This window comes from Felis catus, chromosome A3 (genome assembly GCF_018350175.1).
Source record: "Felis catus isolate Fca126 chromosome A3, F.catus_Fca126_mat1.0, whole genome shotgun sequence".
NCBI lineage: Eukaryota > Metazoa > Chordata > Mammalia > Carnivora > Felidae > Felis > Felis catus.
Genome location: NC_058370.1, coordinates 127,764,868 through 127,781,052, shown reverse-complemented (window position 1 = coordinate 127,781,052; position 16,185 = coordinate 127,764,868). Strand labels below are relative to the sequence as shown.

The 16,185-nt window shown below is 39.8% G+C and overlaps 1 protein-coding gene across 7 annotated transcripts in view; it reads right to left on the bottom strand.

Annotated features, from left to right (window-relative positions):
• The window catches only part of CYRIA (CYFIP related Rac1 interactor A), a 107,521-nt gene that overhangs the window by 19,973 nt on the left and 71,363 nt on the right, over nucleotides 1-16,185 (bottom strand). For all 7 annotated transcript variants that reach the window (XM_023252087.2, XM_023252088.2, XM_019827884.3 and 4 more), the window contains one exon: nucleotides 11,829-11,908. In XM_023252087.2, coding sequence (XP_023107855.1) covers nucleotides 11,829-11,898 — 70 coding nt within the window. In that variant the 5' untranslated portion in view covers nucleotides 11,899-11,908. The remainder of the gene's footprint in view (nucleotides 1-11,828; nucleotides 11,909-16,185) is intronic.

The window sequence follows — 16,185 nt, the reverse complement described above, 5'->3', positions numbered from 1 at the left end:
CTATATCTATATATCTCTATCTTTATACCTCTATCTCTATCTCTGTCTCTCTCTATGTCCATCTACCTACAATCAAATTGGCTGTTCGTACTTTCATTAACACTTGTGTTTTTAAATCATCCATCATTTAGCTGCAGCCTCAATGTCTCTTCAGTGTGGTTAATACACTATTAGGATATTTGTTGAGTGAAAAACCGCACTGAAGTTGACCATCCCAAGTTCAAGGCTGTTATCACTTGTTTTCCAGAATATCCCTTTAAGAGGCTTTGGGGTCTCCATATTCAGATTCAGTTGGTACCCATGTTTTAAAAATGTATGGTGTCTTCCGATGTCAAAGAGAAACATCTTGCGAAATTGGTGATTGAAAAGGTCTGCTGATATTCAACCTATCAGCCACCTCCTAAAGCACTTGCTGAGTGAACAGGAACTCTGAATTATGGGTTTTTTCTATTTTTAACACAAAGATTGACCTTTTGTCAAAGGTACACACACGTGCATATGCCCACCGATAACATTATTGATGGAAATGAGTCCTTATTGTCAGTGGTAGCCGGTGAATCTCTCGGTGATGTTTCTTCCGAGAATCACATTCTAAAATTCTAATCATTGTCAATTATTTCATTGCCATTGAGAAGAATAGTTACATCAGGCTGGGCTGCTCTAGTCTAACAATAAAGCTGTTAAAAAAAAACTGATTTACACAGGCAATTTCAGAAACCAATACTTTGAGGGGCCCTGGAACAAGCCTAGCCAGGCCATTCCCCAGGGAATGATTTAAACCCCTGTTCTGGACTTGCTATTGTGGAAGGTATGAAAATGTATCATGTGCACTGTGACCTTGAATACATTGTCGAGAAATCACTGAATTCCAAGTGCCTAGAATTTTTAATGGAAAAATACCCTCTATCAATGAAGACAGTGAAGCAGTATTCATTTTGTTTACAGGGGATCTATTTATCCTCCTCGGGCTCAATTTGCTAGTAATTATGGATATTAACTGCCAGGATTCTGGTGTCACTGGGGTCAGGTGGAGGCTTTGCCATGGAGGACTGTGATGTTTACTGAGAGCAGAATGCCTAACATTCCACCGTGTGGATGGAGAGGAAGGTGGCTGAGTGTTATGCTTGTCAGGAAGGAACATCTTTGGTGAACATACCCCAGGGCACAAACCAGGCTGTCAAATCAAAGTGTTCTTATCTTTGTAAATCAGCCAACAACACACTCTGTCTTCACAAGCCTCGGGAACACACATACCTTCTCTTAACAACCTATTCAGGACTGTATGGAAAATCTGACAGAGAATCAAACAAATCAACTGAAGATAATGTGAGTAGAAGACACAATTTATTTGGAGATGTCTTTGGCTTTGAAGGAAGCTCTGGCCTTTCATCAATAGGATATATTGCTATCTCTGCACCTCGCCAGCTGTTGTATAAACAGTGAAGAAAGGTACAGCACAAAGATTTGCCCAAACCATAGATTAAATCCATAGCTCTTCTTTTCCACCACGTCCTTACTTCTCTGCCCCTCGCCCCTTCAGGATAAACGAAGATACACAGCTAATTATCTATGATTAACATTTGGGGATATAAAGCAGTAATGATTTACAGCAGAATGCTAACTGCTTACAGAAACCCCATAAAATTGCAAAGATCCATTGGAAAATGTGTGTAACTGGGTTGACATATTTATTTGTAGAGGAACATTAGTCGTCCTGCACCAGAGCCCAGAGCCCTCTCCTACGGAATTTCCGATGAGGTCCTGTATAAAGCAGGAAGGGTTGAAGCTTGAAGGCTCATCTACTTCAGCTCCATGCAGTGGGACCCCTGTGATGTCACAGGAGGAGGGAACTCAGAGGACAGAGATTTTTGAGGCTTAGTTCCTACTGTCACTTTCGCCACTCACTGCATATGAGACCTCAGGGCCAATCAGTTCATCTTTCTGGTTCTCAGGTTACTTCTTGGTAAAAGGAAAGACATTGACAAGAGCCCTGTCCCCTCTCTAACTGGTCTTGTTGGGATTATGACCTGTAGACCCGCAGAAGGATGTTGACAAAGATATAAAGCATTTAAAAAGCAAAAGTGCTAGAGATTTCATGAATTTAATGACCGGATTTCTATGTTGGCATAAATAAATTGCTTTCCAGGTCTGATCTGTTGGTTTTTGTTTGTTTGCTTCGCTTTTAAAGTGACCAGGAACATCTCCTATCTTCCCCCCTTTCCTCTCCCCAAATTATCTAGCCTCTTCTGAACAGCCTTAGCAGAAATGAGGGTACCAGAGACGGAGATGTGAAACAAGACCTCAGTAGTGGCAAGGGGTGGCCTGCATCAGCAAAATCGTCACAGATAAGCAGCTAATCTGACATCCCTCCTCGTTTTGAAAAGTAGGAGACCATAGTCTCAATAGAGCAAAATATTCAGAGCCTTTCTGAAAGTATAATGGTTCGGAGGCTTTAGAATTGCCTTCCCAACTACCCCCACCCCCACCCCCACCCCATGACCACTGTTATTGTTCTTGGTATGCTCTTAAAGGTGGGTTTGTCTTCTAAGAAAATCATTTCTCGGTTACCGCCTGCCAAGAAACATTTCTTCAGCTCAGCCCTAGACTTCCTGTATTTTCTCTTTTGGCTGGCCCGTCACCTGCTCTCCATTCTTCCAGATAGGTTTCTGTATGACCTGTACTATTACTGTCTATCCAGTGCATCTGCATCTTCTCTCCTCAGGAAAATTATAATAGTTTTTTTTTTTTAACGTTTATTTATTTTTGGGACAGAGAGAGACAGAGCATGAACGGGGGAGGGGCAGAGAGAGGGAGACACAGAATCGGAAACAGGCTCCAGGCTCTGAGCCATCAGCCCAGAGCCCGACGCGGGGCTCGAACTCACGGACCGCGAGATCGTGACCTGAGTTGAAGTCGGACGCTTAGCCGACTGAGCCACCCAGGCGCCCCAAAATTATAATAGTTTTTGAAGAAGCGGGCATGTTCTCCCAATGTTCCTATATTTATATGCCCTATGTCATCCCTCCACGCCTCTCTGCCTCCTAAGATCTCATCCCCACTCCTCTTGTTCCTCCTGACGCAGGAGATGCTCTGCATATAATTACTGAATTAGCATCAATAAAAAAAAAATCAAAGTTCCTAAGCTTAGACTTCAGGCCCAGCTCTCTGCTGGACACCGGATATGCAGTGATAGAAGCATAAGATACCATCCAAATCTTCTCTGCAGGGAAGTTCTTCATGCTGAAGTGAAATGAAAGCAAAGACACCTAGTTATGTAAGAAGGAATTGGAGGGCGCCGGAACAAGTAAATATGTCAGTAAATACAAAAGATCTATTTAAATTACACACACACGCGTGCGTGCACACACATATGTGCACGCGCACGCGCGCGCGCGCACACACACACACACACACACACAGACTGTTGAGAGTTTAAAATATAAGGAAAAACACCACCACCACACATGGCAAATGGGGAGTGCATAGCAGATGTCGAAGCAGAACATAAAAGGCACAAGGGTGGAGGGAGGGTGATCGGATATGCTGTGACAAGATTATTGAATTCTTTATGAAATGAAGAAGACATTTTGAAGACAGATTGCAGTAACTTAAAGATGTATATTATAATCTCTACAATAAGCCCTAAGAGGCAGAACTAAAAAGCCAACAGAAAAGATAAATGAGAGTACCGAAATTATTCTATTTCATCAATCATGTTTGAAAAGATTCCGAGAAAAACAAAGAGCAAATACAACAAATAGAAATCAACATCAAGACAGGCTCAAGTACAAACATTAATTAAATGTAAATGGGCTGCTGACCCCAATGAAAAGGTAGATATTATCAGCATGGATGGACAGGTAGAGCCAACTAGCTTTTGTTGTTGACAAGAAGCACACTGTGAAGGTGAAGGCACAGATCAGATGGGGAAACATACACCATACACACCATAAGCATAAAAAAGCCGTTACGGTCAAAATATAAAATGCTTGAAGATACACTTAACAAAAGATATGCAAGAGCTCTAGTAACTATAAAATACTGCTGAGTGAAATTAAAGAATATCTAAACAAATGGAAAGATATACCGTACTCCTAGGTAAGAGAATCAGTATCATCTAGATGTCAATGCACCTCAAATTGATCTATGGATTTAATACCATAATAGTCAGGGGCGCCTGGGTAGCTCAGTCGGTTAAGCGTCCCACGCTGACCAAGCATCCCACATGGCTCGGGTCATTATCTCTTGGTTCGTGAGTTCAAGCCCCGTGTCCAGCTCTGTGCTGACAGCTCAGAGCCTGGAGCCTGCTTTGGATTCTGTGTCTCCCTCTCTCTCTCTGCCCCTCCTCTGCTCATGCTCTGTCTCTGTCTCTCTCTCTCTCTCTCTCTCTCTCACTCTCAAAAGTAAATAAATATTAAAAAAATTAATATCATTATAATCAGTATCTCAACAAGATTATTTTGTAAGAATTGAAAACTTAATTTAAAATTTATTTAGAAAAGTAGGGGAGCTAGAGTAGTCAAGGCAATCTTGAAAAAGAACAACAAACCTGAAGGACTTACTCTTCTTGACTTTGAGACTTATTATTTGTTATATTTGGGTATTAATTAGTGAAAAAGATCAGTAAAGCAATAAGAGAGAAGAGAAGGCCCAAACATTACAGTTAACTGATTTCTGATAAGGGCATTCAAGCAATCTACTTGTGCTAGAAAAAGCTGATAACACACGAAAAAAAATAAACCTCTCTCACAAAATACACACAAATTAGTTCAAGACTGGCGACTGACCTAATTTAAAGCTTAAGTTTCTAGAACTTCCAGAAGTAAGCAGTAGAATATCTTTAGGCCCGTCGGGTAGGCCATGATTTCTTAAAAAGGATATAGCGTGTCCTTCATACAAAAGAAAACAATCTTCAATCACACTTCATCAAAATTTAAAACTTCTGTTCACACAAACTCTAGAAAATAAAGAAACGAGGCCCTGAATGAGTGAAAACATTTGCAAGCTATTAACTTCCAGATGACAGGTATCCAGATGTAAGGAAATCCCACGGTTTATTGATACAAAGAAAAAGAAACTCATTAAAAATGGGAAGAAGACCTAAGTGGTCAATATGGTCTAAAAACGCTAAGCAAATATTCCATAAGCACGTGAAAAAGGTTCAACACTATCAGTTACCATGGAAATGCAAATTAGAACCACAAGCGAGAAAACATCCCACAACCACTAGACTAGCTGAAAGGAAAAGGTTGAGGATACTAAGTGTTGGGGAAGGTGTGGAACGTCTGAAGACTAAGCTGCTGGCAAGAAAGGAAATGAGTAGATCCCAGTCGGAAAACTATCTGACACTGTCTTGAAAAGTTGCATAGAACTGACCCGGCAAATCTACTCTTAGGTATGCTAATACAAGAGAAATGATGCCCACGAAGATTCTACAAGAACGTTCACAGCATGTTTAGTCATAGTAGCCCAAATCTGGAAGCAGTCTAGGTGTTCATCAACAGGGAATGAACACATAGACTCTCCTACAACAAGAGTATTTAGCAAAAAGGGGGAACAAATTAGCATCACGTAATAACATGGTTGGATAGCAAAAATATTATGTTGAAGGAGAAGAAGATACAAAAAAGCATAGATTGTATAATTCCATTTATATGAAGTCCAAGACCTTATAGATTAGGTAAATTAATCTTCGAGATAGAAATCAGATCTGACCGGTAGTTGTTTCTGGGTGTTTGTCAGCGGCAGGGGATTGTCAGAGAAGAGGCATACTGGAACTCTCTGGAGTGAAACATCCTGTCTCGACAGAGTGTGGTATTTGTCAAAATTGACTGAAATATACACTTAAGACTTGTGCATTTCAGTGCATATAAATTATGCCTCAATAAAAATAAATGTTAAAAAGTGGAACAGTCAGGCAAAGAAGAGAAGTTATCTATTCTGAGCAGATGGAATGGCTTCAGAATTAACCAGAAGCAAGAAATCAGATTTTCCAAAAGATGCTTATTATTATTATTATTATTATTATTATTATTGTAACAGCTTTATCGTGATATAATTTACTCATTCCAAGCATACATTTCAGTGATGTTTAGTATATTGCCATTGTTGTACGATCACCGACATCATTAATTTTAAAACATTTTCTTTATTCCTCAAGAAACTTTGAACCCATTAGCAATTCCCCATTTCTTCCCAACACCCCCAGGTCCAGACAACCACTAATGAACTTTTTATCTCTGTAGATTTGCCTAGTCTAGACATCCCACATAAATGGAATTATACAATATGTGCTCTTTTGTAACTGTTTTTTTTAACTGAGCATAATTATTTCAATATATCCATCTACCAGTACTTTATTTTTTATTGCTTAAGAATATTTAAGTGAATGGACACATCACACTTTATTCGCCCATTCATGATTTGATGAGTACTTGGGTTGTTTCCACTTTTTGGCTATTATAAATAATGTTACTATGAATATTTATGTACAAATTTCTGTGTGGGTACATTTCTCTTGGGTATATACCTAGGAGTGGAATCATTGGGTGATAGGGTAACGTTATGTTTAGTGTTTGAGGAAATGCTAAACTGTTTTCCAAGCCATCTGTACCATTTTCCATTCACACCAGCAGTGTATGAGGGTTCCAATTTTTTCACAGCCTCACCAACACTTTTATTTATTTTGAGAGAGACAGAGAGAGTGCAAGTGGGGAAGGTGCAGACAGAGAGGGAGAATCTCAAACAAACTTCACAGCCCAATGCTGGGCTCTAATTCATGAAATTGTGAAATCGTGACCTGAGCTGAAATCTAGAGTCAGAAGCTCAACCAACTGAGCCACCCAGGCACCCCACTCATCAACACTTTCTACTCTCTCTCTGGTGAGGTGCTATCTCGTGGTTTTGATTTGCGTTTCCCTCTTGGCTAGTGAATGTTTTTTTTCCTGTGCTTGTCTGTCATTTGTTTATCTTTGGAGAAACATCGACTCAATCCCCATGGAATATTTTGATAGATCAAGTTGTTTACTGAAACAGAGTGTCTTTGAAGCAAGGTGACCTTGCATAGATTTTAGTCTACTTGAACTTTGACCTGTCTTAGAGACCTTCCACTCCAAGGCAGATACTGTATGAAGGACTGAAGAAGTGTGCCATTCTAGAGTCATAGGTGTGATTAACGGCTAACTCTCTACTGCCTATGTGGCAAGGGAAAAACAGGGCAAGGAGAACTAAAAGGAGTTTTCTGTGACCAGTTCTGGAGACCTCAGCTCTGGATCTTGGAAAGGCTGCTTGGTTACATCCCCTGTCCCAAACCCTACGGTGAGTTAATGCCTCATTTGGATGCATTAGTTAAATGTGGTTCCCAAACTGGTTAATCATCAGAACCACCTGGGAGATGTGGGCAAAAGCAGATCCCTGGAACTAGGCCACTGAATCAGAATTTTGGGAGACTTTCAGACAACTATGTAAAAACCGTATCTACCAGATGTTTCTAATGATCATTTCAGTCCGGGAATCACTGGAACGATTTCACTGAAAGGCTAATGTCTGCTGCCCACTTTGGGTGCCATTAACGAGTGGATTCAATTGAACAATCATCAACAGACCTTCAGGCATACGTCTTCTGTACAGTGTCTCCCAAACCATCACTCATGCAAGATTAGGTTGCATTTTACTCCCCCTCTGTCTCCCAGCCTTCAAAGAAGAAACGGAAATATGACAGTAGAGACGGAAAAGGGGAAAAAAAAGTAGTGGGTTGAAAAATAAAACAATAAAAAAGATGTTAAGTGGTTGTGTAGAAATGTGAGCAAAGGGTATAGAACTCACTGCAAAGGTCAGACAAGAATTTAAATTAAATCTACACAACTAGAAAACCTTGGGACAGATGTGTCTAATTTTGTATTATATTTTGACCCAGCTTAATTATATCTATTTGACCCAGTTCAATTATATTCCATCACTGACTTCAAAAAGGATATTCAACACTCAAAGTAGAGGTGCCAAATTCATTTAAGCTGTTGCTACATGCTGTTTGGCCTTCCTTCCTCCCTCCCCTTCTTTCTCCTTAACTCTTTGCAATCCAGCCTCTAGACTCAAAGGAATAACTCTCGAATCTGTTTTTCCAGGGGCCACTAGTAGTAGGGTAGTCACTGCCCAACTTGCCATTCCCTTTCCAAGCCTTATCCATCCTGACTACTCTGCAACATGTGAATCCACTTACGTTCCCTCCTTCTTTACTGTCTGTGATCTCCTGACTGCCTCAATCTAACGTGTCCTATTCCGTTCCTTCCCAGGGCCAGCATCTGTTACTGAGGCTTTGTTTGGCGATCAGTGTTCTATGGGGCTAAGTGCTGGGTTGCAAACCTGAGGGGTAGGGTCCAGGCCTAGTTTAGTCTCGGCTTAGTGAGATGTTCTCCTTCCTTAATAGCGTAATCTCTTTTTCCTCTTTTCCAGGAAAAGTCCTCCAACTTGATCAACCTCCCTTGAAGCATGAGCACACCTAACATTCCTGCCTGCCGTGGTCTTGTCTGCTTTCTAGGTTTCCCTCAGGGAGTTCAGCTATTCTTTTTTGGTTTTGTTTTTTAATCTTGTTTTAATGTGTATTTATTTTGAAGGAGAGAGACGGAGTATGAGCAGGGGAGGGGCAGAGATAGAGGGAGACACAGAATCTGAAGTGGGCTCCAGGCTCCGAGCCATCAGCACAGAGCCCGATGCAGGGCTCAAAATCAGGAGCTGTGAGATCATGACCTGAGATGAAGTCAGACGCTCAACCGACTGAGCAACCCAGCTCCCCTCAGCTATGCGTTTTGAGGACAAACCCAATTACAGACCCGATTACGGACTGTTAGCCCTGAGCTTCTGCAACCGCTGTGGTCTAGCCCAAGCCAGCCTTCCTTTTCTGCCCGCATTTCCTTTCAGCAAGCACGTGCTATTCTCTCTAAATTGGGCTTCTTGTTCTTCAAACATGCCCTTTCCATTCCTATCCCTCTTTCCACTGTTGGAAAACTCTTCTCCCTGTATGCCTATAGAAAAATCACTCATTCTTTAAAACCCATTCCAAAGGCCACCTTTTGCTGGAAGACTTCTCCAGTTCCTTCCGTAGTCTTCCGTTTCCTGAAACCAGATGCATTCTTTTTCTCCTTCATTACTCGCAGGGTGTGGTGTGCCCTTAAGCTCCTTATTTTATCTTGTCTTGAACTATGGGCTGATATTATCTGCAAAGTAGCCTCAGACTCCATTAGGCAATGACTGTCCTTGTTTAGCTCTGTCTCTCTGACATTGTCTGCCTTACATGGATGCTTGTACCCATATTCCACATACCACTACTGAGTTGAGCTGAAATCTACAGACTTAAAGAAAAATCATGACCACAGCTGACCTTTCCTACCCTTCTGGTCCATCATCATTCTGTTTTGAAAATCACCGTTAGGAAATAGGATTTTCAGGATTAAGAAAAAAGTATTTTTTCCATGAGATGTCTTGGTTCGCAGAGAAATAAGATGTCCTTCCCTAGTCAGAAATGGAGGTTGCTTGTGATAAGCACTTAAGGAGGATAAAAGCCAGAAACCTGTGTTCACGTTCCCATCTTCATAGTGAAGTCATCTTCACTATTGACTTCTGTCCAGTTATTTATCTTTTTAGAGTCTCAGTGAAATAATGTTAACCTTCTCCTTGGGATTGATGAGGAAATAAATAGTTTATATATTTTCTATAAATTGATAGTTTTATATTTTCCTTAAATACTATTGCTCTAGTCCTAATGAGCCACAAGGCATGAGAACCTATTCTACATGTTCCTTGTTGAAGAAATTATTAACCTATCTACAAATTGAGTTTCAGTACCATAAGCCACTATCAAAATTCAGGATGTTTAAATGTTTTTGTTTTCGTTTTAGCCACCATGACCTTTTTAAAAATAAGAAAAAGCTAAGGAACTATTCAAACTACAAGACTGAGCAGACCAGACTACTAGGTCATAAGAAAGAAGGAGAGCAGTCCCTCTGCTAGAGCCAGGGCCTGGGGATCCCCTGAGGAATAACCTCAGAACTCTGGTACTCCAGAGAACACCCTTTGAAAACCAGTGCTTTAAATCCCTGAAGATTTTTATTTTATCACTTGGAAGGCTTTTAAAATTAGACTTGACAAGGAACTCAATACTACTCTTTATAAAAGCACAGAAAGCCAAGAATCCAAAAACAGGTAAATAGACAAATGGGGGCCACTGAACCTGGTAGGCAATTATAAGCAGCATGTGCAGATGTGTGTAGAATTCAGAGCTTCAAAAAAAAAAGTGCAGACATTTGACTACCTTAGGTGTTCATATGCCCCCCAAGTTTTGAGTGAATGGGGTATTTTACCTCCACGTCTGTTTTGGACTTCGTACATGCTAGTTGCAACAGTGTAAAATGCGTGTGACAAGAAGTGGAAGGAATCAACTAAACATGCAAGCAGTAATATGAGGGGGTAGGATAAGAGGTGATTTATCTTGTAAAATTCGTTAAAGTGACTAATAAATTTTCATTTTAACAACAATAGTAACAACAACAAAGATATGTATATGGGAGTTGCGAAAGTTACACCAGTAAAAAAGCCCATTCCTTTCAATGTGTCAAATCACTCTATTGTTGAGTTCCCACCTACACTGCTGGCCACCTATGCCACCTAGCCAAGCACAAGCCAACCCAACTCAACCCAACTCAACCAGTCCAACAGAACCCAGCCCAACCCAATCAAAACCAACCAAACCATCCAAGCAACGATACCAGCAAAATGAGTTAAATCAGAAGTGAGATATCCTCATGGAATATAATCTAGATTCAACACTTTTTTTAGGACCCATGAGTTTTGGGAGTACTTTTTTCCTTTCCAAGTAGCTATTTTAGACTCATGAAAGATTCGGAAAAGGCATATCTAGGGAGCAGTCATCTTTTGCTTTACTGTATCTTGAAAGGGTCTTCTAACATTTACTTAGAAAATCTCTGTCAGCAAGTTTAATATATATGCCATGAAATTCTGACTTATTTTTTGATCTAAGTAGATACTTGAAAACTTAAAGTTTAAAGCAGATTAAAGTTTGCAACAAACAGTGAACACTGGGAATAGGAACATTTAATGTTCTTGCTATTGTGGAATTGTAATTTAGAAAAGGGGGAATACAGGAGTGAAGGTGGAACCATAAGCTTAGTTGATAAAACATGAATGTGTCACTCATTTGAAAATATATTCAACCAAGAAAATAAACAAGATAAGAATAATAACCTCCATGTTTATTCAGTCATAATGCACAAGCCACTTTACTTTAGAAAAAAAAATAAATTTTTCATAAAAGAAACATAACCTTCAAATTAAAGGGGGGTATCTCAAAATTTTGAAATAGTTTTGTGTAATCAAATAACACAAAAAACAGAGATGACTCAAAAATAATCTGTAAGCCTATTTTCTAGTTCTATAAATTTTTTTGTGTCTAGTGATATTTGTGATATTAACCTACATAAATTAGTATACATACTATTTTTCTTTAGAATATGACATAGCATTTCATAAAAATTATTAAGAAAAATACATGATGATGACTGATGCTAGCTGACGAAAGCTGACTGGTTGTAAAATCCAAGAAAACCCTAGATACATTACAAATTTTTCCTATTAGGTTTCTTAAAAAAATAACAGAAAAAGAAAGAAATAAAATGATCTTTGAAGACTCAGAAAGAACGAACGGTAACATTTGGATTTAAGTATCATATAAAATCTTTATGTTATAACTTCTCTATCAACAAGTTATTAAGAAAGTAAAAGGTTCCCGTCATTATCATTTGATTTTTGGAACTTACTTTCAAAATCCAGGAAAAAATGTGGATAGTTTTCAATTTCTCTGGTAAGGACTTTGAGCAGGTTTCCCATCCCAGCAAACCTAGAAGAGGCAATACAAAACCAAATACCATTAAAAGGATGAAAAATAGACTTTTTTTTTTAAGAAAAAAAAATAGACTTCTTAAAGGGTTGGACATATTTTACTAATTTGTGTACATCACTCTGGACTTCCAATAGCTGCATCTGATATAAAATATCTCCACACCAGATGACTAGTAACTTAGCAACTCCTTCCTCAATCAGGGTAGGATAAACATCTGTGAGGTCCTGGCTCTCCAGAAGTTAGGGATATCCAGTGTAAAACATATAAAGTATGACAGTGAGAAGACCGTCACAAGCTGTCTCTGAAGAATACACTTGTATCTTGGGTCTCATTCATAATAATGACAATTAACCAAAGAACACTCTATTCTAAGAATCAGGTACTTTAGTTATAGGAGGCAAGGCTTAGGTGTATTTATGGGTTTACCTTTGCCCTTCACCAAGTCCTTGAATCTTTACAGTTAATACTTCAGCATTGCTTTGTTTCCTTTCCACTGATGTGAGAACATACCATGTTAATGGACAAGCACAACAAGAGCATTATTAAAATATCTTTCCAGAAAGGTCAGTTTCTTAAAATTTCTGGAGAAAGGAGTTTAGAAAACACAGATTTACAGCTCCAGAGACCCCTCATGGCCTGTGGAGGAGGCCAGATTTCCCAGAGGTACAACTAGCTGGAAAGTCAGAAGCTCTCATAATTTGACATTTCAGTGGTAACAAGATTGGGTACTTCATGAAGTGTAAAAATGAAAAGGTATTCATATTAATCCAAAAAGTTATTTTCAATGAAATTATAGCATAATTGCATGGGTGAATCAAACCAGCAGAGAAATACGAATTTGATACATATTTGCAATCCCAACTTAAAACAAGAAAGAATAGGGAAATAGTTATTATTGAGGTAGAACACAAAATTTCTACTTCTCTCAGCTCTAGACGTTAAACTATTTTCTTCAGGAGGCCACTGGTCCATTCAATCATTCGGCACCTACTCATGGAGCCACAGTTTGATGCTGGATGCTGTGCTCTTTGGAAGGCATTTCTCTAACCCACGACTCAGACACCTCAGTTTGTAAAGGATCAACTTGAAAAATCATTGGACCAGTAAAAGAAAACCGCAAGGCTGCAGTTTTCTCTGCACAGGGCTTCCAACAGTGTTTATGCTGACACAGGAATTCCTAAAAATACACCACTGTTAAGAAAGATGTGATGAGAGGAGAATGCTTTGTGTGAGACAGTATGCAGCCAGAAGTTCCCTTGGATGCAGAAGGTGGTAGTCTAGTCCCCATAATCCTCCCATGAAAAAACACCTGCACACATCATCCACAGTATAGGTCACTAATGTGGAGCTAGAAAAGAGACTGGGGAAGCCTGATTTCCATCCTAGTTCTGTTACCCAGGGCAAGCTGCCTTACCTCTCCAAACCTCAGTTTTCTCATCCGTAAAATGAGTTTTTGAAATTTATCGATTTCAGGGCACTTAGGTGGCTCAGTTGGTTAAGCCTCCAACTCTTGATCTCGGCTCAGGTCATGATCTCAGAGTCATGAGATCCCACATAGGGCTTACCATTGAGTATGGAGCCTGCTTGGGATTCTCTCTCTCCCTCTCTCTCTGTCCCTCCCCCACTCATTCTCTCTCTCTCTCTCTCTCTCTCTCTGTCTCTCTCTCAAAATAAAATAAGTGAAATGTTATCTATTTCATTGAGTCTTGAGGATTAATGAGATAGAAATATAAAATGCTTAGCACATCACGTACAGGAAGTGCTCAAGAAATGTTATGTACTACCAGTGTTAATAATGATGATGATGATACCACCATAATCATTATGATGATTATAACAGCCTTCAAATACTTATTTAGGATTATCCTATGGAAGGTGGATTAATAAGTTGCATGCAGCTCTAGGGAAGAGAGCTGGGTCACTGAAGAAATAATTGAAGAAGATCTTCATTCAGAGTCATGAAAAACAAAAGATTAGAGTTGTCTGAGCGTGGAGGGCTTTGCCTTGTGAAATAGTGAAGTTCCTGTAACTGGTGGTGTTTAAGTAGAAATGTGTTCTACCAGCCTGCAAAAATATTGCAAAAATGAATTATGTGTTGGGCAGAAGGTTGGACAAGATACTTCTTAGACTTTTCCCATCTCGTGGTATATGAATATCTGGGCATGCACATACACGTGGGTGCACACACATACACACACGTGTATGCACACACTGGGAAGCAAACACCATGCTTTGCTCTTCCAAAAAGAATCTTCCTTATTCTTTCTGTCATTTTTCTCTTCCTCCCATGCACATTTCTTTTTAAGATACCTTTGAGCAAAAGCCCTGTATGAGGTAGATCCTGCCAAATTCAGAAGCTCAGAACTGGTATAGTCCATCCTACTGCTGAGCAACATTCACAAACCCTCCTGGGGTCTCTTGGAAAGAATCTGTTTCCAGCTTAATGAACAGTTCCACTTCAGACCTGGAGACACTTCTGGTAGTAAGATGATTCCACAGTTTAATAGCAGTCCCAGCTTCCACATAAAATGCCCTAATGGAAGTTAAATATTCTTGATTTTCCTGGTTTTGTGCTATTAATGTGTCACAAGAGACCTGAATGGATTTAGCTGCCTCCTAAAACTCTGTCTTGTGCATGATTCTACTGTCAGACTACCTGGGTGGGAAATATGTCAATCCTTTGAAATTAGCAACAGCCTGAAAGGAATACACGTGGAGATACAATCAAATATCACTTGGCCACAGAATTCTAGATGTTCAAAAGAATAAAAGATGTTATTTAAGCTGGTTGGCTCATGTAGTCAAACATTTTGGAACACGATTCTAACATCAACTGGGGTCAATTAAGGAACTCCCAATATTCTAGATGTTTCATACCCCAAACAGGAAATGTCTACAACAATGACTGTGGAACATTATGTAGTATTAGGGGTCAAGTGCAGTCCTATGAAAGCTGCAATTCAATACACACTCTTTGAATAAGTACAGAACGATTTGAGGATTTCTATTCCTCTTCAAGGTCAACAAGAACCCACAGAAGTGTATGCTGGCTTAAGGTCTACAAAGTGAGTTAACATCACACAGACAGTCACTGAGAAGAGACCCCAGGATCCACTTGGAAGGGATCCTCACCCATGGGGCTTGCACCACAGCCCCAGCCATGACCTTCATGGCAGTGACTGCTCTTTGCAAAGAGCTCCTCCGTGCATACAAAATCCATTGCTATGCAGCGCGTTACTAATGAGATGGTTTCATTAATACGATGATTATTTTTAATATTTCATCTTGTTCCATAAAAGAACATAAGATAAGTTATTACACACTATTAGAAAATGCAAATACTTACATAGCACAAGTGGGGAGAAGAAAGAAATAAAAGTGGAACAGGAAGATAAAGAGCAAGTAGTATGTGAATTATAGGTCATCTGGGCCATAAAGTCTTCATGTTTACTGGAGACAAGTGTTCAATTTGGACCTGAGCTTCTGCGGGCCGGCCAAAGCAAAGGAGAAAAATGTTCTCTTTCAAGATTTGGTGTCCGGAAAATAAAAACAAATGGGTTATGCTAAAGAAGTAGAGCTTCTTGTCCTACTTCTATTTTTTTTTTTTTATTAAAAAGAAAAAAGGAAAAACTGATCATAGCTAAGAGACAGTTGAGACAAAGAGAAGTTTCCTATGGCTAAGAGTAGACAGAGGAAGTCATGTCTGGGGAGAAGCCAAGTCTCAGGGCTCCCGTGGGTACAGAAGGGGTTTTGCGGCCAAATGCGTGGCAGGCATGGAAGCTTGGTGGGCAGTACGGGGCTGATGAGAAAGCGCGGACTCTGGTTTCCACGTTGTATTTGGTTAACTCCATGGCTACAGTTCTAATGTGTCCTGCTGCTGGGTCTGTCCAAGGGATGCCAGCTACTTGTCATTCTCCCCTACAGTGTGGGGACATATGCCAGAGAGAAGAGAGAAACCCAGCAGGTGCTCTGGGTCTTGTAGGAGAGCCATAACCCGAGTCCCTTAAAACAAGGATGATGATTTTGATGATGATTCTTGGTGGTTTCTATGCTGTTTATGTAAGTTCAAGGGATAGGAAAGGTCTCCCCAGTAATAGAAGAGGGGGAGGAGAACCCAGTTTGAAGGAGAGAAGTATATCAAAAAACATAGGTGCTAAAGTACTAAAATAATAGAAACTGAAGTCACAAAGGAGGATGGTACGAGGGGTTCCAGGCATAAAAGAGATGAAACAATAAGGTCTAGAGCGTTTTTATTACTGAAAATAGAATGTTGT